The sequence below is a fragment of the Grus americana genome, chromosome 20 (assembly GCF_028858705.1).
Source record: "Grus americana isolate bGruAme1 chromosome 20, bGruAme1.mat, whole genome shotgun sequence".
In the NCBI taxonomy this organism is placed as follows: Eukaryota; Metazoa; Chordata; class Aves; order Gruiformes; family Gruidae; genus Grus; species Grus americana.
Genome location: NC_072871.1, coordinates 3,603,038 through 3,626,809, shown reverse-complemented (window position 1 = coordinate 3,626,809; position 23,772 = coordinate 3,603,038). Strand labels below are relative to the sequence as shown.

The 23,772-nt window shown below is 45.8% G+C and overlaps 1 protein-coding gene across 2 annotated transcripts in view; it reads right to left on the bottom strand.

Annotated features, from left to right (window-relative positions):
• The window catches only part of PAPPA (pappalysin 1), a 180,187-nt gene that overhangs the window by 55,916 nt on the left and 100,499 nt on the right, over positions 1–23,772 (bottom strand). For both annotated transcript variants that reach the window (XM_054848963.1, XM_054848962.1), the window contains exons 10-11: positions 18,639–18,835; positions 304–417 (exon numbers count right to left, since the gene is read on the bottom strand). In XM_054848963.1, coding sequence (XP_054704938.1) covers positions 304–417; positions 18,639–18,835 — 311 coding nt within the window. The remainder of the gene's footprint in view (positions 1–303; positions 418–18,638; positions 18,836–23,772) is intronic.

The window sequence follows — 23,772 nt, the reverse complement described above, 5'->3', positions numbered from 1 at the left end:
GGTCACACAGAAGTCTTCTCTTCCAATTTCTCCTACACAAACTAGATCAACTCGAGTCAAACAGCCCTGCAGCTGGAGGCTGCAACCTCTCAGAAACTCAATAGCCTTGTTACAGGAGGGGACACCACCTCTGACTCTCTACGCAGTGCTCAGAGGCTTCATTTTGCTATTTTGCACTAAACACACTTCAAAGAAAGGAGCAGCTTGGCCCCGGGAAGGCTGTCCCATGATATTTTGCCTGTTGGAGAAACTTTGTACAGGCAGGCAAAGAGAAGACTTCTGAATGACATGTGTGCTTCCTACCTTCAGCCAGAAAATGGTCTGTGTCATGTGGGAGTACTGGAAGTTGGCCGTGCAGGGATACCAGGCATGCTGAGAGACGCCATCGTTCAAGTCAATCACCTTAGTTCGACACATCTGCGGGAGAAAAAAGAAACACCAAAACAGACGTAGATGACAGTAAGGAAGGATTATGACTGTTTAAAGTGGGGAAAAAAGTCCAGGTGCACTGCTAGAATAAAATAACACACAATAATGACGTTTCTAAATACCATGACATTATTCAAAAGTGAAGTTTCCAGGTTTTCCACCTCAATAAGAAAAACTGAAACATGCAGAGGAGCTAAAGACTCACAGCAGCTGGATGGCAGCCAACAGTTTCCTCGTAATTTGGTACGAGGTCTTTGACAGCATTCAGAACAACTTCGCTCCCACCCAAATGGACCACGACTCTTCCCACTGGAGTCAAAGTGACAATCACTTCTGAACATACCAACTCACAGCACAGAGAGCCTGCAGATGCTCTCCACAGTACTCAATGTCCTACTTAAACCTGCATGTTGCTGTAACCCCAGGGAAGCCACAGATGGCCATGTAAACTTGGAAGCAAGTGTAGCCAGGAAAGGCCTGTCTCTACAACCCAATTCAAACAAACTAGTTTCTTGTTTTGTTAACTAGTTTCTGTAAGTGGAATCACCTTCTTCCTACACCTACAGCACTTTCCACGGCAGGCAGCAGTGGGATTATAAGCAAACTGCTCTTTTCAATAAAGAACAAGTAGATGAATCCCAAGTGCTGGCTTGGATGAAAAGTTCAAAGAAGAAAATGCCTGAATTTAAGTACCAGAGAGCCCTGCCGTGCTGTCAGTAGGTAAGATGTGAAATGCCAAGAATGGTGGGATTTACCCTGAAACCACACTGCTCAGCGTAGCTGCTTCAAAAAAGAAACGTGCATGACCATAGCCTTCATTCCCCCAACAAACATGAGACAGGAAATGCCCACCATACAAAAGGCTACAACCGCATCAGAAGGATGCTTCCAGCTGAGGCTCTCGGAGCATCTGAAGGGTCTAAGATTCACAACACTTTGGTGAACCCAGTGACTGTCATTACCAGAGTCATGGGGACAGAAGAAATTCCTTGTGGTCACACAGTACAGTGGCAGTGGAGCTACGAATGTAACCCAAGAGGCCAACCCACCTCCAGCAGTTGTGCTAGCCACAGGAGAGCCTAGGACTGGTCACAAGGACCACCTGTGCTACGGGCTAACTGGAGCTGTGCGCTCTTGGGGACAGTATTTGATTTCTTTCCAAGACCAGAGCCTGAACTGAGCAATCAGGTGGTGTGTGTTGTCAGTAAAGCCATTCCCATAAGCAATTTCCCTGATTATTAAAACAAAAAGAAAACTCTGAAGTGAAACAAGACAATTAACAGAGATGGCTTTAACCATTCAAAATCCTATGCCCGCTCAGTAATTCTGCACAGAACTGTCCTCTTGGTCTCGGCAGGCAAAGCCTGGGCAATGCAAAGAGAGCCTGGGATGCCTGGGAATGAGAAACCAGATTGGCTAAAAGTGAGGTAATCACCTCTATAATCTGAGTCCCTCAAGATCCAGCACTGAGGAATCTATGGGCAAAACATAAATCAGCTTTAATGGGCTGGAAGAAGATTTTTAGTTTACTTTTTAAAACAACTGGGACCAAGCTTCATTGAGGCTAGCCAGTGGATAGTGTTACATTTTACAGCAGAGCAAGGCTTTACATAAACTATCTTTGGCATTTGAAATCCGGGCCAGCAATTCGACATGTACCATTTCGCAATTCTCCCTTCTTGCATTTTCAGCAGCCTGTCTCTTGTTGGGAGCATGGTTTTTATTTTAATACCTCTCCAGCTAGGGAATTTATCTTACCCACATCTGCAGTTTATATGGTCGGAGAGCTCTTTGACATGAACAAAGGTCTCATTACTTTTATATGATTTTGTTCTTATTCTTATATCTCCTCCTGCTCTATTGGTCCAAAAAAGTGGTTGAAAGAAACAAAAGTCCTGACATTAGGTGCATTTTAAGTGCCAATTAATGGATGAGTGAAAACCTGTATTAAGAAATCACCCAGACCTTCACCAGAAGTTTGAATCAAACCCAAAATAAACCCTTTCTGAGGTGGGTTGGAAATCTCTGATAATTTTTAAATGCCTTGTTTGATTTGTGTGTGTGTGAACTTTAGCACTTTCTGCTTCTGCCTGAGAATATTAGCAAAAATCTTAACATTGCATAAAGAGCCTGTGTTTGAGACATGTGCACCCGAGGCGTGCAGACGCAGTAGACTGGCCTGGTTTGAACAGGTTAGATAAGCGTCCTCCTGCTGAGGCGGATCCATTGCTACTCAGACAAATGTTTCAAAGTGGTACTGGGGTAAAAAGTTCTTTTAGGAGAAGAGAATAATTGAGAAGTGCGGGAAAAGGCTAACAGACACAACACTAGGAGTGGCTACAAGAGCCTCTTCTATGCTAGCTGCTATCTAGTAAACTTAGCTAATGGCAAAAAAAGTTCTTGAAGATTTTGTAATAAAAATCCGATAGGATAAACGGTCCCTATCACCTACAGACTCCACCATCTCAAAAGGCACACGTGGTAAATACATCCCCTTTTCAATTCTACCCAGTTGTTGAGTGTCACAGCACAGCTGCAAAGTCTGAGAACCATTTGCTGGGAAAGTCTTTCACACCTCTGCTTTTAAGGCATCCCTAGAAGATGGCAGCAGCATGAAGGCACTTACTACTGCAGTACCACCACTTTTAAGCTACAAGTTCCAATGGCCTGGAAGACAGAACATCATCTCTCCTCACGGCTACAAATTCACAGGAATTCACACTGATGAGAAATGAATTATTTCCTAACATCCTCTGGTTTGCTACAGTGATGCAAAACAGCAGCTAAAAGCACCTGACAGCTGTGGAGGGAAGAAGGGATAGATGTACTTTTCATTTCAGGGTGTTACCAAACACCGAAGTATTTGCTTTGAAGAATGACAGCATCACGCAGGACTCAAAACTTCGCTCACTGGGGCTTATCCGGGTTCTCAGACCCACACAGCAACTGGGATCCACAGGAGCTTAGTGTCAGCTCCAAAGTATTCGGGGACTATTTGTGTCTTCTTACTGGAAGTCCATGTCGTACCCCTCCCTAGGAAGCTGCTTTCAATTAAAAGAGCTGATGTCTGTTCCTCTCGGAGGTTCTAATCCAGCTCGCCTCCCACCCACACATTTTGTACACAAACATCAAGAGACAGAATGAAGAAGGCCAGAGAGCACTGTGGGATCTTCCCACAAGAGGGAATGCCTGGAGGATTCCCTTTGACTGATTTATACAACCTCTTGTCAATCACAGGGACAACATGTTCTTCAAACCGCCTCTCCTGTTTTCCTTCTCTTACTCAAGGGGACCAAGGAATGTGTCAGTAGAAAGGGAAAAGTGATATATCGGGAGCACTTAGTTCATTGCCACATCTAAAACGCATTTACTATTGCAATCAACTCCATTTCCTCATAACGTTTTCCTTCAAAGTAATACGGGAAAATTTGCTGAAGAGCAAATTTTGGAAGGCACCCTTGTGAATGATTCCCAGCCATCCCACGACTGCAGGCAATGTTAAGTTGTGTTGACGGGCTCCTGTTGCAGATGAACTACAGGTTGAGGATCACTGGTCCCGTGGACTGGGCACTGGACTCAACCAGACCATGCCCAGTGCACGGCACCATTACAGCCTTCTGGGCAGCCCTTGGCTTCTCCAGGCCTGAGGCCCCATCTGTAAGACGAGATATTGTCACACGGGTATCCTGAGGGTAAAAGCCATTAGCCACAAAAAGGTGCTCAGATGTTACAAAGAGAAGGGACAAACAAGCACATACATGTGTGAAGGACATACCTCCCCACAGGAGTGGGTTAAACACAAACAGATGCCATCCCACTTGGTCCTTCCCATCGAGCGAGCACAGCCAGACACCACAGGCTTTGCATACACTGGTGGTTCTCGTCTCTCACATTGTAACATCAAAATAATTCTAAATGCAGACAGGCAAAGCTGCTATTTAAACTAGGATGCTGCCCTACTCAGCTCTGGCATACGGCTGATGCCGCGGTTGGAGTGGACGTGCCTGTCTGCATGCCCACAGGCGGCTGTAAACAGAGCAAATCTCCAGTGTGCAGATCTGTCTGCTCCCAAAATCCCATCTGTTGTGCCATGGTGGGGCTTCCTCCAGACCAGTTTTCAAGCTAAGTATGGCTGCGAAGGGCCATCGCGAGCACTTGGCCATCAGGCTGCAGGGAGCAACCTCCTTCTGGGGGAGCTGGGTGGAAGTGGCTATCGTGCCCCAAACGCGAGGCTGCTGCCTCTGCCGCCCTCCTTTCTACCAGGGACCGTGCTGCTGCCACTTCTGCACTGAGACAGACAATGCTGCAGGTTTCCGGGACGAAACGGGCTATATACTCTGTCCCATTTGCAAAACAGCAAGCACAGAACGAGCAGGAACAGGATCTATTGGTAAAACCCACAGTACCATCTATTTGTGGAGCACACAACATCCTGAGTGAGGTTGTACGAGTGCACGGAAATACTCAAGGACTGACATGAAACCTGTGGAGGCACAAACAGGACACGTTCTGTTGTTTGAAGATCCAGCGAAAGAACAGATTTCAACCATAATACTGAAACGTAATTAATCTACAATTTTTAGCCGACTGCTCTGCAGAATGTTATTTATATTTAACTCAACCCATGCCAGAGAATCCCAACCATGACATAAGCAGCATTTTAACACATCCCTTAGATGAAAACTTTCTCTTTCTCCACTGCCAGACATGGGGGGCTGGCAGTCACCCAGACCTTTTATTCTTAAATATGTTACTGTTCTTGCAGACCTAAGGTTAATCTTACCCAAGGATTAGAAACTATGGTGCAGTTGCTAAATATCAGAAAGGTTCCTGCTTGTTTATTGCCCAATATTATAAGGCAGCTTGACTGCCACATGGACACCACCCAGTTTGCCAACTGCAGCACAGACCTCCAATCTGTTCTGAAAGCTGTTGCACTGTTCTTCTCATTTAGGCTGGGAATTGGGTTGGAGTTACAGAAAAAATGAAATTGCCCACATTAGTGAGCGCTGAACCGGTAAAAAGGCCACCATTTGGGTACCAACAAACACCTCAAAAATCAGCCAATTTCTACGATCATTTCAAACCTCAGGAGCCCACAGAGCTCAGATGGATATTGTACACACAGGCTTACTCAAGGGACATCAGAACTTTTGCTCTGGGTTTTCTTCTAGATTCTGGTCAGAAACGCTTTAGTCTCTTTACTGGTGTTCTGGATTTGTCCTGTCAGAAGATTTAACAGTTGTCTGCCCAACTATGAAAGTCAGCATTGGGTCATTTCAAGTTGGCCTCTAAAACTTTGGGAAAGCATTCAAAGTTACTTTTTCCAAACTGGTACATATATTATTCTTTTTATGTGCGCTAACAATGAGTTTAAAATACTCTGTTGTTGTAAAAATAAAACCAAAACCAAATCTGAGATTCAGCAGCATAGGTTAGAAGCATAAGATGATGAGAGAAAGTTGTGTCGTCCCTCTTTCAATAGCCTTGTTACCCTCCCTTACCTCTGATGCTCATAAACTGCAGCTTCTACTCCAAACCTCTCCTTGTTCTCTGTGTCTGTAACACAGTTCTACTAAGTTTCTAAGTTTTGTGCTCTTTGTCTGCTTTTGCCTGTTTTCAATGGGTTAAAGGTCTGATGGCAAAAGATGAAAAACTGCAGCATGTCCTGCTCCAGGACAAAGGCATGCAGGCAGGTGATCAACAGAAAAGCTTTATCAACTGGAAGCTGATAAAACTTCTGGGGTAACGCACTGATGCTATATTACTCCCAGATTCAGTTGGCTCAGAAGTAAGAGGAAATCTCATCTGTCAGTTTTACCCGTGTAATGAAGAACAGGATTTGGCTGTGGGATTGGGAAGCAGATTACGTCTCCTGCAGGATGAAATAAAGCCCCGTTGCCAGTTGCAATGTCCAGTCTCAGCACAGCCACTTCCCCTTTGAATGTGAAGCAGCCAACGGTGTCTGGACCTTGCAGACTTAGTATTCCATTAGCATGTTGCTACAGCTTGCTTAGCACAGAGCCCCAGTTTTCAGCTGAAGGTTTGGCTGGGTTTTTTTGTAATTGGAAAGTGACCTTTATGTCTATGAAAATACCGCAGCTGATATGACATGGCATCAATAGTTCGTTTGCAGTGTGACATGATGATAAATTCCCTTACTTTACAATAAGAATGAGAGCGTTCCTTTGCAAAGGGAAATTTCCTTGGGTAGAGTTTTGGATGTAACACAGGGCTGTGATTCAGAAATGAGTGGGAGATGCAAAGGCTATTTTGTTTTGTCATATAAGTTGGTTTAGTTTCAGGAAAGCAAATAGCAGCTACAGGGATTTCCATTAGATGATTGCATGTGTATTCAATGTGTGTTATTAACTTTAGCTTTCTCAAAAAATGCAGTTATTTCACTTCTAAAGAGTCTGTTTGAACAATGTATTTCAAATTTTAAATCATGCAGACCTGCATTCTTTGAGCTTTCCTTTGAATTTCTGTTATCTCCAGATTCAAAGCAAACTTCATTTAAAACCAGTGAGTTCAAATCAAAATCACATAAAACCATAAACTTCACATGGTATACCTGAAAAAACTAAATCAGTTCTGACTGGCCCTATCCCAAACCGACATCAGCTTTGACATCCAGCCAGGTGTAATCAAAATATCTAGGATGCTAGCTGGACCTGTGGAAAAAAACAGTATGGAGTTTTGATTTTACAACAAAAGCCTAACCAGATGATTTTTGCACGGTTCAAAGGATCACCCCAAAGACATCAGTTGAGACGAGGCCAGAAACTACAGAAAAAAGAGTGAGAAAAATAAGAAATAATTATGCTAATGGGATTTAATCATCAACTTGACTTTTGCACAAGCCCAAAAGTAAGCACCAGCATTTGGAGCTCACCATTGCAATTTGTAGGTGCCCTTGCTTCTTTTGCCATTCAGCAACGCACGCTGAAAGGATGCGAAAGGAAGCGATGGCTCCAAGTGCACAGCCATGCAGAATACAGTCTCATATGAAGCGCATGAAAGCGTAACCGAGCAATTTGCCACGTGCTCCTGTTTATTCATATCAGATGTTTGCTATTTCTTCAACACAGCAGTAGGACATAAAGGTGCTGCTCTCAAACAGCAGCATCTTCCACCCCAGCACTGCCAGGATCTTACCTAGGAGGCATAATTCTTAGAAATAGCCCTGAATTGCATTCTGCTATTATGTTCAAATTCACAAATACGTCTACCAGTAGAAATAGCAGCCAAATGCAACCCGTTAGACAGACAGCATAAAGACACAGCGCCCAAACACCTTATACATTTAGTTTTGCAAACATCAGCCTCGTTAGAGCTAAATGACATTTTCAATCCACAGCAAAAGCTCCTTCTACAACTTCCGCATTGCTGCTCGCAAAAGTGTGAAGGCATTATAGACTGATAAGTGCTTTAACAGACTGTATATCCATCCACTGGAGAGCGAGGTTAAACAAATACAGTAGCCAGAACATTATTGTTGGCTGCGCACTCGGGTTCCCAAACTGCCTGTCTCTAACTTGAACCAGCTAGGTCCACTACAGCAAAGCTTGCGTATAACTGCGGGCCAAGGCTGGCCGTGGGGGTGCTGCGGCAAAGGAAAACAATCCCATCCCATAAGCTTTTACCACTGATGAGTAGAGCGAAAGCACGTTGTTGGTTTTTTTTTTTTCCCCTTCGACTGGAGCGTTTTGTTTGGGAGCAGCTGGCACCAGAAAATCAAACTGTCAAAGGCAGAATGTGCACCACACTTTAGGAGGATCTTAAATATATTTTTATTATTATATTAGTGGGTCCGACTCACTGGATTCATTGTAGTTTTGCTGGTTTGGCACTACTGCAAGGCAAAGCAGGATTGAGCTTGTTACAACCCCTTTGGTAACATCCCTTCCTTCCTTCCCAAAGCTGGTCCTATAAATTTCCTTGGACAAAGCAAGCACACAGCTAGTTAGAGAAAACCCAAAAGCAACAACAACAAATCCCTAGAGAACTTCAGCTCGATGAGGAGTTCTCCATCAGAATAACACACTGGCTGAGGTGGACAGAGATGCTTAGAAGCACTTGGGCAACATTTCTGATCAGAAGAGAGACAAATAGGGGAAAAAAAAAAATGAAGCCACATCTTTTGCAGCTATCAAATTGGAAAAAACCCGCAACGCTTTCATTTCCAGCACAGTAGGAGTAGACCGTAACTACCGCCCCACCTTCCCCGAACTGCCCCAAGTGCACACGGGGCCCAGGAGCAGCTTCCGCGAGATGTGAGACAAGGCAGGTGCTACCACGAGCTCCAAAGATCGCTCGCTAAGCTTCGCCTGCGGCTGAAGCAAACAGCCGTGCAGTGGTTAATGTCAGCTCTGACCACATGATCACATTCAGGAAAGGTCACAAGAGTGATTTTTCATTTAAAAACATCTGTGTGTTTAAAGAACAAAACTTTCTCATGTGCAGAAAACCAGGGGTTTCCAGCGCTTTTATTTCCAGAGTTAAAGTCATGCTTTTCAGCTTTGTTTAGGGTTATGGACCATGTAAACATGCTGTGTAAACCACACGCAACCCTCATCACACAGCGTTTCCACATGCAAGGACAATTGGGGGTGCAAATCTCTCTCACCCTGGCTCCTTTTCCCTCTCCAAGCTGCTCAGCTTCCCACACCGCACTCCCAGCGAGCCAGCCAGACACCCAGTTGTTGTCCTTCCCTATATGAAGACGTACACATGCCTCTAATCCTAAGGGTGTAAGTCTGCTCCGGGCTGTCAACAGGCCTTAATTGGATACATCCAGGGAGATGATACATTGGGAAGAGGCCCTGAATTTAATAGCGAGAGGGAAGGCTGCGGCCGGGCTCCCAGGGAGCGCGCGGGGGGGGGCACGGAGGAGAGCTACCATGTGCCGTCCCGGGGAGCCGACTACGGTTACACCTCGGCAGTCAAAGCCTTTCGGTTTCCCATCCAACTAGGCAGCCCTACGTCAGCGTGCGTTAATTAAGATTAAAAACCTGTGGCTTGTTTTTCTTAATACCTGAAGGCAGAGCTTGTGGTATGCAAATCAGAAGGTTCCTCCTTGCTTCACCAGACTTTTCCCACTGAAACTGCAGAGTAACGAAACCGCTGCCGCGCAAACAAATTCCTCTGAATGAGTTGGCCCACCCGGGGAAAGTCCGTAGAGCAGCAGCCAGTTGCCTCCTCCAGCTCACGCGCATCTGCACCCAAGGAAAGGTTTGGTTGCAGGTGTCTGGGGAAGCCCGTCGCTTCCCTCTAGCCTCAGAACAGCCCTGGTTGCTCCGATAAACCTCAAAGTCCAACAAATTACACCAAGAGAGCACTTGGAGCATTTAATCCTTGATGTCCCAGGCTAGTAGGGCAGTTCACAGAGACTCTCAGCCGCTCCCAAAAGAAGTTACTGGGGCGATTAAAGTACGAGCATCATCTGTGAGAGGAAGCTCACAGCTCCTTCAGCCTCACTGCCTCCCAGGAGCAGGCTCCAGGAGGACGGACTGGGAGCACAGGGGATGGAGGAACCCACAGTTTCTAAGGTTCAGCCTTTCCCACCAGAAACCACCACTGGGAATTAGTTAAATTTCCATACAGCGACGCTCTTCTCTTCCAGCAGGTAAGGGTCACAGTGTGAACACAGCGCAGTGCACCAGGAACAGATCTGCTCTGCTAGAAGGGCAGATTTTTCAAAGATATTTGAATGGAGAAAGGTGGAAAGAAGGTCATCTCTACCCTGTGCTTCAGCTTTCCCTCTCTGAAAAGAGACTTGTCTTCTCTGGGAGAGATGATACAAGGGTTAATCACCAAAAAATGGGACAATAAGATCCACTGCCCTAAGCGCTAAGCATAAGGATTTTGGCCCAATGACCAATTTTGGCTAAGCAGAACTTGATGTTCCCCTGAAATGAGGGCTTCTCCCAGTGAGTAGGTACATGCACAGACAGATAAGAGCCCTGATCATGCCAATAACCATCTCCTGGCACCCATTACAGTTTGCAGCCAGACCCTGAGGCTACGGTGGAAACCCAGGTCCGGGGGAGGTGCGTACTGATAGCAGGGGGAGCTGGGCCCAATTACCAGATGGGTGAATCACGTCGTCTTATCAGATTCACCACTGAAATGACCTCAGAGGAAACAGTGATCCTCCAACTTTACAGGCAGTATTTCCAAAAATGAGCACAGATTTGGGGTTCCTCAACAGTTAAGCCTCCAACTAAGGCAGCACGATTCAGGAGAGATTTAGAGCAGCTCAAGAGTTTATCCAAATGGTCTCTCCAGTTTTGGGTTCTTTTCCTTTTTAAAGCAGATACTTATTTGCAGGTGGGGATAGAGAGAGTGACTCGAGAGACCTTCAGGACAGTGCTGGGTAAGCACCATCCTCCAAAAACCATGCCTTTTAGAGACATCTCAAGATGAACACCCTAAAATTCATTGGCATGCAAAATACGAGGTCTCTTATGACAATGTGGACTAAAATGCCTACAGTTCTCCGAACAAGCAGTGCAGACAATCCTTCATTTAAAAGAAAAAATAAATTCTCTGCTCCTGGCATGAGAAAGTTTACTTTCAGGCTTAAAGAAATGATTGTGTGGTTTTGGGGATGGCATTCCGTTCTGCTGAAGAATAGCACCCTGCCTGCCTGTATATCTGTGGCTTTGTAGCTACATTACAATCCTGGAGAGCTCTGTTTACATATTTTACATGTTTTCTTGTGCAGAACATGAAACCAAATTACATAGTAAAGGCCATTACGGCTTCGCTCTTGCACCCTTTTCCGCCCTCTCCTTCCGATCACTTGTTTTAATTCTATCCAAAATAATCGACTGGGTATTTTTAACTGCGCTTGACTGACTGGCAACGCTTCAGGCAGGTTTATTCGCTCTTGCACAGGGAAATCATGCAAAAGCTGGTGAGCTACATGCCAGTGGGGTAGGGAAAAGACGGCCAGGGCGGGGGTGGGATGAGAAATGCCGAGGACCCTTCATGCATGAACAAAGCAGACGTGTCGATGCATTTATGCAAAATCATTCTGCTCTGAATGGAGAGGGACCCAAGACAAACAACCCGGATGGGATGCAGGAGAGCTATCCCACGCTTACGGCTGGACATGCTCTGCATCTAAAGGCTTGTGAGCAGCAAGAGCAGACGGAGAGACTGGCAGGTTGAGGGGCAAGGGCCGAGGAGGGGGGTCTCCTTTCAGAAGAGTGCATGCTAACGAGCACTGCCGCTGTCGTGGGGTCCGGCTTTCCAGGTCGCTGATGCCGGGGGGGTCCAACTGTTTTCTATTACCGCATATAATCTGGGTAGGTGGCTGGATGTACAGCTGATATGATCATAAAATGACAAGTTACTTCCTAAAGAAGCACATAATCATTATTATCCAAGACAATATTCCTTTCTTGCCTTTCTTCTCGCCTCTAGCAACAACAAACGGCATGGAATTCTGCTCTTGTTTCGTTAGTGGTAAACGTCTCCTGGTCCTAGGAAGACCGGACCAATTTCCGGCACCTGAGGATTTTTGGTTTGACCTTCATCTCTGAAAAGGTCAGATTGAACCTCTCTAAGAGTACCGATGGCTGCTTTGCTCTCTGCATCATCCTTTGTTTCTTTTATCTATTTTCTGTACAGTACACAAAGGGAACACAGTGTACCAGCCCCTGGTACTCACTGTTCTGTTTCCCTTAGATGACTTGCATATGTGCTCTTGAAAAATTATTCTAAAAACTAAAGGGGGAGGGGAGTGGAAAGAAAAAAATATCCCTTGAGTGTTTGGCAAAATTGCTTGGAATCTCCTCTGACATCTCATTGTGTTCTCTCTGTCCTCCCCTTACACAAATCAGCCAGAGGCTATGACATCAGCCATGGGGTCTGCTGGTTTACTGCTGCCAGGAGCAGAGCAGCACTGGAAGATGTGGGGATGGAGGGCTGAGAGGGAGGGAATCGCTGTCGGTCCTAGCAGGGAGCAGGCAGCCAGGTGATGGGCAGCATCCTCTCTTCTCTAGCCAGCTCTGAGTCGACTTTAAGGGTAACGCTCTTTCTCAGCCATCTCTCTGCAACTGAGTCTTTTTCAAGCCAGCCTACCTAGAAATCCCATTTCTCATTTTATTTTGCTTCAGAGACTTCCCCAGAACACTGAGATCATTCCTGAGGAGCCGTGGCACTGATGTTAGCACACATCTTTGTAGCATCCCTCACCTTCATGTGGGCCCTTCATAGGGACCACCTCCTCCAACGAGGCAAAGCAGCAATGCAAACATGCGAATAAGGACCAGTGGAGTTCCTTTGGCAGAAAGGTTGCAAAATCCAGCTTTCCCAGCAAGAACAGGTGGGAAACGAGGTTTCTAGCCATTAAAGCAAGGAGTTGGTGGGACAGTACTGGGAATGAACAGCCAAACTGTGCCAGGATAAAGGCTGACTAATTCACGAACGGGATGATGTGAGGTCGCTGACAGAGCTAACATGCAGACTTAATGACCCCAAACCCCTTCCAGGTCCCTGCTCCCAGACAGTGACTCTCAGCAGGCCCTGAACAGTTGTTTTTTTATCCAATATATGAACATTTCCCTTTCAAGACGTCCTGAATTTCCTAGTCCTGGGGAGGTCTAGGCTCAATAGTGCCCAGTGCCTGCAACATCTCTGAAGGATATTGAGGTTTAATCCTCAAAGCTTTCTATGCTTCCATTTCCACCTCTCTCAAATGGAACAGAAACCAAGCAGTGCAGCTGTGATAAGGCTTAATTAATCCCTGTACATTGAAAAAATATCAAAAATATCATCACTTAAGCCAAGGAAGGAGCATTCCAGCCTGAATTTGCCTGACGGTCAGGGCCAGGCTCGTGATGCAATTCTCCAGCCTTCAGGCAAAAGACCAAATTGGCTGGTCTGTAGGATCCGGGGGAAGGCTGAAATAAAGACGAAGTTTTGGACCCCCTTGAACTAACTTTAGACTTGGAGACTCTGTAACCTAAGCTGAAGCCTTTTGGTGGATCAGCCAGTACTGGAAATGAGCTCAGACGCGTACAGCAAACCTACATTCCTCTTGTGACAGCCTGCGCACAGTGTCCAGTTCATCTTTTTCCAGAACTGGTCTCTGATCGTTCATGGTTCCTCCATTAACGGTTTTTCTTAGTGGGATTCTGCCCTCATCCTCCAGAGATTAGCGGTTCAAAGACTGACTTGGCTATAAATAACAAAGACATTTGCAAAGCAAATCATCTTATTAAAAATGGGGACTTTTTTATCCCTCCAACCACAACAAAACTCTTACCGTTGAAGAGCAACAGGACTTGGCTGTGAATTGGGAAGTTCAAAAAGGGCCACTTGCAGAGCCAACAGACAGACACCCTCCCTCTTCTCAGCAAGATCACCCCAAAGGAAAGGAATGGCTTCTCCATTAAAAGTTGCAGGTTTCCTCTCTTCCCAATCCTGTTCAAGATTACTCTATTTGTTGGCTTTGCTGGATCTTTGGGGAATTATCTTCAGTGTTGTATTTATTAGACAGAATAAAACTGTGTGGCAGAGAACTTCATCATCTTTCTCTTCCATTTTGTTATGGTATTTTCTTACCACTCTCGGAGCCCTTGCTCTACCATGCTATTTCTTCTAGTATTCAGAATATTTCTGTGCTCCTGTCTTCTCCTTTTGTGGGCAATTTCAGACATACTCCAATTCTAGACATCTTTCTGCTGCTGGTGGAAGAATAGGTTTGTTGCAGCGAGTCTGGATGAGTGCAATTGTGGGAACTGTAATGGGGGCAGGAGGGGGCCTCTGTTTGTGGGAAAGATGTAATAAGAATCCTCTTCCACAACATCTTACTCCACAGCAGCCCCTGTGGGGTACCCAGAGGAGAACAGGGTGTGTTTGTCAGTCCGGGAATAAAAACGAATCCCAGGATCTGTCTGTGCCCAGCAGCCTCGGGAAACAATCCCCTTTTGGTTAACTGTGCCTGAGCTGTGTGGCTTTTTCCATACAGGGGAAAACCAGGCTCGGACAATGGCATAGGGACAAAAAAAAATAATTTTTTATATATATATGTGTGTATATATATATGGTTACTTGGTCTAAACAACTTCTGCACAACTGGGAAGAAATGCAATGAAAGCTAATGAAAGCTAAAGGCAACGCACACCCCAGCTTCCAAGTCCTGAGCACACATTGCCATGGCAGGAGTAACAAGGTTAGCAATAAGCCACCTAAAGATCCATTAGCCCCTTCTTATAATACTCTATTATAAAGGCCCAAAGGGAAACTGCAGATGAATCAGTTCTCCAAAAGCAGGAGTGCCACCAGCAAGAGGAAGGAAGAAACGGCATCTCCAGCCTCCCACGGTTGGTCTGCACCCGTCTGCCTCTGCTCCTGTCGCCCAAGCCACGGAGCGACCCTCCCAAAACAGGCCTGTCAGAGGTTTCCTCCAAAGGCACATCTGTATAGAAAAGACACTTTAGCAAAATATCCAAACCCTTCATGCTCAGTACAGCCTACTCTAGAAAGAGAGACTAACATTTAAGCTAATGCACTCATCCCAGTGAAAACTCTGGCAAAACAAAATTGGCGTGCAATGAGAGCACGGAGCTTGAGTCGACTAAGGTCAGTGCGAGACCCTGATTTCTTGAACCTTACAGGACAGTCAACCTTTTACAGTGACCTAATCCACACCGCACGTGCCTACCTAACACTCCTCACCGATGCAGCTTCACCAGTGATGATAAAACAGTTGGCTTTTTAAACTCAGGCACTGTCAAGCCCAAGCGTGCTTAACTTGGTGTCAGGAGGCCATGTCCTACCCCCTCCTTCTGGTAACGTCGACCCTAGCTGGGTACAAACTGGTCAGGGAAATAAGTCGCTGGGAACTTCCAACACAGAAAAAATTGCAGCTATTCACAAAACAGATCAGCTGAAGCACCCTTTGTCTGTTTATGCCTACTGGATCTGTCCTTCAGCTAGTATAAATCTGCCCAGCGCTACTGCCTTTTTGTAGTCTTTGCCAGCATACACCAGCTGATGACTTAATGCTAGCATCAATAATTGTTAGCACAAGAAAGGCCCCGAGAAATAAACAGTGCTGTAGAAAACCCCACACAACCAGTACATCAACACTGATAATTTTTCACACACAGCGGATGGCAAGGAGAGGCTGTTTACAAACTCACAGCAAGAGCGATAGGGAAAAGAGCAGCCCAAGAGCGTGCAAAGCCCTTATTGCCGAATTCCTCCTGCAGCTGACAACAGGTACTGAGCAGCGTCTGCTTCAAGATCTGCGGAGGATGCCAGATTAGAAATCAAACTGTAAAAATACCCTGCATCGGTGCTCACATTTCTGTGCTGGTGCAATGTTGCTGACTGGTCCTCTTTGGCTCTAAATATGATGCTGTCAGTACTGAGAATATTTCTTAATCAGCACTGAAGAGTGGCTGCCAGGAAAGTAGAAGTGGCTGTCTATCACTCTTGCTTCTGCAGAAAGAGCGATTGTTTAAAGGGAGGGGGGCTGTTTGACCTTTCCATTTTTCAAATGTGTATCTCTTCGCCAAGACTGTGTCATTCTTTGTAAGCATTTGTTGTTCAAAACAAACCTTATACTGTGAACTTTTTTTTTTTTTCTTGCTTAGTATGTTGCCGTTCAGCAGCCTCATACTAACAAGTAAGGAACCAGCATGTAAGATCCGTCTCAAAATAAAAATCAAGTGCGGGCACCCTACTTCTAAGGAACAACCAACTCTGCAGAACCCGGCAATGTCTTAGGTGAACCAAGCAAACAAGTGTGGGGTGGTCAGTCCGCAGAAGCAACCCTACAATAACAAGCAGCGTGCTCCGGTTTGTGCTCATCAATGATGCTCCAACAGCACACAAGTGCACAAGCAGATATTGCTGGGAAACACCACAGTAACAAACCAACCTGCAATGCCTACTCCTCAGCGACAGCCTAGGCAAAACTATGACAGTCATGCAGAGAAATGGGTGTTGAGATATCTGAGGATAAGAAACATTTTAAATCATGAAGGACATGCTTAAAATGCTTTAAAGCACCTTGAGAGAGCTGGGGCAATTATAAGAAACGGGGATGGCTAACAAACAGGCAGCTTATGTATTCTGTATATCACTGTGCACCGCACTCAAACATATCTTTCATGGCATTCTTGATGAGAAGCCAACACAAATGCCACTCCGATTAATCAGGAAACTACCCAGCAACAACACGAAAAGTTTGCACAACACCAACAAGCACACAACCTACTCCGAAAGATATCTGGGTGAGGAAAGGTGCTCCTTTCATCAATACAAAAACCCCCTAAGGCTCAATGCTTGTGCAGATAATGAAGCCAAACATGTTTACACACCAGTGATCATTACATGCAGTGATTAGAGGAGATCTTAGGTTAATTTTCATCTCCGCTAGCTAACAGACTGATGACCTGCTGCCCCACCTAACCTCTCCGGAGTGACAAGTCAGGTGCTTTCACAAGCCGACGAGGCTGTCTTGTTCCTGGGGAAAACAAAGACTTTCTCAACATATATGATTAAAAAGGTCAATGAACCCCATGCACTCAAACTGGTGTAATAGGACCAGCTGAGCTAAAGCAAAAATTCCTTTTGCTGGAAGTAAATAGCACACTGTTATCTCCCCAGGGGCCAGGCAATAACAGGAGGCATGTTCCCATTCACTCTGCCAGTGTGCGATATGCTAGTGCTCTGCCTATAAATACAACAGCGGGTTTTTTTCTTTTTTTTTTAACAAGGTTGTGACAACTTCATCTCATCTGGGTACATCGAACATGCTTGAATTGTGGCTACACAGCGGGGCTTTCTGCTGCGTGCGCGCGGTGGTTGTTTCTTCCACCACAGGACCATATGTTACCTACTGCATGGCGTGGCTGCGTTTCTACCAGTGCATCAGGAGGAAATCAGGGCAGCTCTCCGTAGCGGCTGCACGGGGACAGAGTGCTTGGGGACATGCACATAAACCAGCAGCCTAACTGGAGACAGTGGGCTCTGGACTGTACTACAGCACAGGGAGCTCGACCGAGAAAAGTTACGAAGGCACTGGTAGGGGTCCAGAGGAAAGTTCCTTTTACAGTGTGAAATAATAAATGAGAACATGACAAAAAGGCAACACTGGGCTCGGGATTCTGTCTTGGTACTATGCCAGCTAACCACGCTTCGTGCATTTAAAACTGACCTGGTCATTAATTTGTTACAGACTTGTGCAATGTGAACAAGGCCAAGTCTCTTGGATAAAGATGTTTTCTCTTGCAAGCCAACTGGAAATGCTTAGCGTTTACTATTCACGGAGAAATCTGCTTGTCATATCTGTGACACGGCATTCCTCTCTGCACTGCCCACTCAAGACACCTCCCAGATAATTAGACTCTAAGAACAACTTTGCTGCATCAAACCAACAGTCCACCTAATCCACTGCTCTGTCTCTAGCAGGGACAACGGTGGATGCCGAAGGAGGGGTATACAAAGCAGCTTTTCTATATGATGAGCCTTTCCCTGCTGTATCCTCTAAAACCCCCACAATAAGCAATGTGGGCTTTCCTGAGGCAGTGGGTTGCATCTGGACTGTTGCATCTGCATCATGTACAGCTCTGTTTTCCAGGCATTTATCTAAAGTCTTTGAACTCATTTGGATGTAATTCTCTCAAGGAGACAAAAGGTAAAGTTATGGTAACTGGAGCTATTTATGTTACAAAGGAGACATGTAAGAAGGGGGTTAAAGCTAATGAATGGCTTTGGGAATGGACAGGACCTTTCTCAGAATAGAACAATAGGGTGCTTTTATGAAACTGGGAGACAGAAAACACAAAACTATTAAAAAAGACAGAACACTCTTTTGTATTATTCGGCATTAGCCTTCAGAACTCATCGCCACAAGATAGTACCCTGTGCTAGCTGCAGAAAGCCTGCCTAGTCTTTTAGGTGATGATAGTTAGTCGAGGTGACTCCTACACAGTTTATTCAATCAAACAAGCCACAACTTCAGCCAGTTTTTAGTTGGATGATTGGAACTGATTTCCAACTCATCACTACTAACCAGGCTCAGAAAGAAACTGCTGTCAGGAGCCTTCCTTGGTGAAGCGGTGAGTTAACAGGCAGGGGTTACAGCACACGTGAACACTGACCGTCTAGCTAAGCTCATGAATGTTGCTCCTTGCTGGACTTCGCTTTCCAGGAGAGGACAGGGAGTGTGCTTTCCTTACCTGGGATGCTGCTGGCTGACCGATGACCACCCACCCTGGACACTGCTGGTCACTGTGATGCGAGACGGAGACGTTGGAAGCCCACTGATCGAGGAAGCCTTTGGGAGTGTAAACGCCACAGTCTTTGATGCTGGTCATTTGCTCAAATTCCTCACATACTCCATCACCATCGTGGAAATAGCACCTGCTGGGTTCATCTGCCAGGAGAAAGCAGAGAAGAGAAATCACAAAGGATTGTGATGGCACATGTCTGTAATTTAGTTGCTAGGACCTGATAACATCAGTGGTCACGTACCTGCTGGACCAGGTCGCTGGGAAGTGAAAGCATTGGTCACTTCTAGGCAACAGCAAGGTGATTTTAAGAAAGCCGAGCAACAATAATCAACTTTTGTAGTGGGCATCTCCCCCAAGATATTTCCTAATGTAAGGGATTTTCTGCTTATTTTCATCTCTCTCCATTTAAAAGGATGGAAACAGAAGAAAGCAGAGATAGAAAATACATAGAGAGACAATGTGGGTGTCGGCATAATTCCACCAACTTGGATGGAAAAATCCCAACAGAGGGTCTGGTCCACAACGTTTCCCTTTTCGTTTTTAAAAGATATCTGCAAAACGACAACAGCAACTGTGAATTTAGGGATGGCGAAAACTGCCAAATTCACAGCCATAGTGACCAACGGGCCAAACAGATCTGTTTATCCCAAGAGCAGATCCAGTATACATAGTGTGAGGGTAAGCTTGCCACATACACACACGGCTTCAACCAACATGACTCAGATTTGACCTGAAAGGATCAAAAGCAACAGGAGACTTTATTATCCTTGTCCATTTATTCTGTGGCTTCTCTAATGAGACTGCCAACAAAGATGCCAAATTTTTGAGGTTGTTTCTGTAACACTGGCCCATTAAAAACTGAACGGAGATCCATCTACTCTTTTCAAACAGACTGCATAGCAATAATGACTTTCAGTCATTAGAGTACTCTGTGAAATGGAAACCTTTGACCTGTTGGTATCCTATTTTGTATTGTATTATCATTGCCGGTCCCCAGAGGTATCCAGTTCTGACAGCCTGTTGTATTTTTGTCTGGCAAATAACCCTGCTGAAAAAACGGTAGGAAATTAGCCAGAGCTGCTAGCTGGACTGATGGAAACAATCCCTAAGGAGAGTCCTGTCGGTAGCATTGGACTATCTTGAGCTAGGTGTCAGAAAATCCAACGGCTGCTCAATTTTGAGCTACTTCCAAACTACTAAATCCCCTGTTTATTTTTCCTCCTAGTTTGCACAGTGAAATACCATCATGAGCCAGAAAAAAAATCAGTTTATTGCAATTCAATTATTTAATGACCTTCACTCCTTTTCCCCTCCCTTCCTCCCAATCCCCTGTGCAAAATTCCAGGTCCTTAAGAGAGTGTGAGTTTGAAAGAATGGAGAAGTCTATCAGGGAAGAATGTCATTATGGTTTCATTTCATCATGACCTCTGTGGCCAACTCGTGTACGTGGATAAGTGTGGGGAACTGTCTATCTACTGGGCCAGTACTCCGAGCTGGCGAAAAGGAGCCAGTGTCAATCTGGAAGCCGTTCAGCTGTGCGAGTGCAGCTCTGTGTCTGAGCGAATATTCCTGGGGTGGCCAAACTTCTTGACCCTACATGTCACATCTTAAAATCTTCATATGGCCGGGAGCCACCAAACATATACCACACACCTCGAAAGGCTCAGAGGAGGAGCGCTTGGGAGAATGCTTCACAGCCGAAAGATGACAATGGCTCCCCGGGGTGTCCCATAACTCCACGGCGGGAGGGGGCTAGGGTGGATGTGCAGATGGGCCCTAAGGCACCCCAGCAGGGCTGGCCCCAGGAGCCCAGCTGCCTCGCCCCCTCCCACGGCCGGATTGCCCAACAGCCCTGATGCCAGCAGGGCCTTGCTACTCATCTAATACTGACCCAGCTGGGAACGTGTGCTTGAACTGCTCACGAACCGTACGTGCCCTGAGAGTTTGGACATCCCTGCAACGTACCTTGTTTCTCTGCAGGGATTATTAGTGCTGGCACAGTGCTACGCCAGCGTGGCTCGCTCATCCCTGGGAGAGACACGCCATGGAGACCAGCTCTTGGTTCCCTCACCTTATCCTTCTGCATCTCTCCTGCAGGCCAGCTCTCTGCTCTGCCCAAGAACAGTGGGATAAAGCCAAGCGGCTCACCCGCCTGAGAGCACTATGTCCCAATTTGAGCGAGAGTCTCAGCAGAAATTGCTGAGAAATATTCAGCTCTGGAAAGACTGTGGTCAGCAATCAAAAATCCTCAAAAACAAATCCCAAACATATGAAAATATGTATTTTTAGAAAAAGAGTTTCCTTGCCATTTTATGAAAAGAAGCTTATTTCTGTAAAAACAAAAAAAAAAAAAAAAAGAAAGGAAAAGACCTACCATATTAAAAAGACCCAACCTTCAGCCTATAAACCCATGCACAGTCAGACAGGCACTTACAGTGAAACATCGGCACCCAAATGCATCCTGCTGCACACCCACGCTGACAGAAACATTGACACACAAACACATGTACGCTCTCTTTACACATCCCCAGTGCAGCCGCCCCTCTGATGCAGACACATACCCAGAAGCTCACAGCCTAATTTTAGGCATATGCGTTTAGACAGTGTTTCCCTGGCCTTTCTGAAGCACTGACTTATTTTCACGACAGGCACTGAAGTAAGCACAACATTTATATAGCAACATACTCCTGCACTGGCTCCAAATGTTCCCTCCTAATGCGATGATAAACGTAATGGGCTTCTGATAAGATCATGTGTTTGGGATAAAAAGAATACTCAAGATCTACTCCAATCCGATGACTTAATTCATGCTCACATGGATGGGAAGGCAGCCTCTGACTAGCTGTGATCCAGGCCAGTGTGTGATCCTAACAGAGGCTAATTTGTTCCTGATTATGCTTAAGACCCCAATAAATCTGTCTGCTTGGAGTCTGCAAAACCCGCGGGAGGAACCGAATGGAGAGACTGAGATATCTGAATTAAATGGAGACTGCCTAAATGATTAACAAAGTCTTACTGAACTGCACTGTCATGAGCCCTTCTGCCGTGCTAGTCCTGGAGAGCCGCTGCACCCTGCCCTCCATCGCAGCATGCGTTCGCTGGCTGGATGACACCTCGCACAAAGGCTGAGAGATGAGGTATCCGCTCCCTTTTGTGTGCTTTGAAAAATGATGGGGGAAAGTGGCTTTACAGCCCTAGTTTTCTTTTAAGGAAGATCTGTAAGTCCTACTACTGACACGCCATCCCGAAGCATGCAATGCCGTGCTTCGAGGGGAGCACTGGGGAGAAGAGGGGAAGGCTTTTCCTGCCCATGAGCTTCCCACTTCTGAGTCATGGGAAAAGGGGGACTTTTCTGAATCCTTCCCAGACACTGGTGAGGGGACTGATGAGAGCGCCAACCTACGACAGCCAAACATGGTGCATCACTGGGTGGGCTGCCAAAAAGAAGCAGAGGCTCTTCTTTCCTCAGGTGTTGAGCACCAGCTCCGACTCCCGATTCTTACTGCGGTCTCGGATGCTCGGTAGGTTACGCATTAGGCTTTACATTTTCATGAGCAAAGTGACGAACGACCAGATTGTTTCTTCCTACGATTGCCCTCACAAAATAAAAACTAACAGGCTTCTTCCCTTTCCACAGTGGTGTGAACACAGCTCAGTTAAATCCGTAGTCCTACAGGCTCAAAGCCGGGGAGGGCAGTGTCAGGAGTGGTGTATTTCAAGGAAGCAGTAGCTAACATCTTTATTTCCATAATGGTGCAAAATGCCTTTTCCATTCTCTTCTCGATTACTGTGACATGAAATGCGTCCAGGGCCTTGGTAATATGAGCTAATTTCTGTCTCCATAGAGGTCTGTAGGGTCCCAAGACCTGGCAGAGGTCATAGTGATGTCGTGGTCACGTACAGCTGCATCATGGGCTGTGTTCACTGACACTGTGGACTTTTCACTTCGAAGCTGAACCTGATTTGAAGGAGATATGGAGGAAGGGAAAATGAAGGAAATCTGATTTGTCCTCAAGGAAAAATGAGTTCAAAAAATTAAAAAGCAGTTGCCTGGAAATCCAGCTTAAACCTAGAACAGTAAAACGTCTGCAGGCATAGCACCTGGCAGCAGGAGACAGCGTCTCTGCGGGATTGACAACATGTGCTGAAGGATCCTGAGCTGAACTTGTGCAACATGTATTCATTCAAGTAGCCCAAGCTCCTCTTCCGTGACAAAGTTCTTACTGAAGGCACAAAAATGTTGGGGCCAAACCAAAGTCCCTCTCTTGCCATTGCTTTGGGAAAAGACAGTCTCCGGTTCAGCGAAGATTTCTGTGACATCTGGGAATCCCTGAATGCTCTGTGGCAGCTGTCAACCTGGAGAAGGGGGATTTGTTGGGGAAACAGATTGGCAAGACCTGGCTTGCTTACTATTGCAGCTGGGCTGGCTTCAAGATCCAAAATGATTTTGGGGCTCTTGTGTTGCACCAGAAAATGATGGAAACTCCATTTCCCCTTGCTGCTTAAGCTGTCCAAGCACAGTTGCAAAAAGCAGCTTTTTGTATTGAAATACAACCCCCTCCTCTGGGGTTCAGAAATGAAAGGATGCTCAAGGTAAGGCAGAGGATTTCGAGAGCACCTGGGAAGCCCCGGCCAGACCATGTCTGGATGAGCAGGTAACTCCCCACCAGAGTCACCTGTTCAAAGCAAGGCTAGAAAATCACCAGTGAAACAAATGAAGTCTGGTAGAGATCAGGAAGCAGACTTGCAGGATATACACTTATCTGTGATAAGCAGCCTTCCACCTCATTAAAAAAAAAAAAAAAAAAAAGGAGATAAAGAGATCCAATTCATAGCACAGGGCACATCCTCCAACGAGGCTTTTAATGTCCAAGCCGCATGGTCAAAGTGCTGGGGACAGACACTCGGGGCGGCTTCCTGTTTTCAGCTTGAACACAGTGATTGGCATCAGCATAGTCTTCTTTTGTGCAATAACTACTATTTTTTTAAAAGGCCAGACAAAAAAAAAAGGAGTATTTTTAAACTCAGCTGTTTATTTAGGGATGTTTCCAACTATAACAAGCCTCATGCCACATAACTA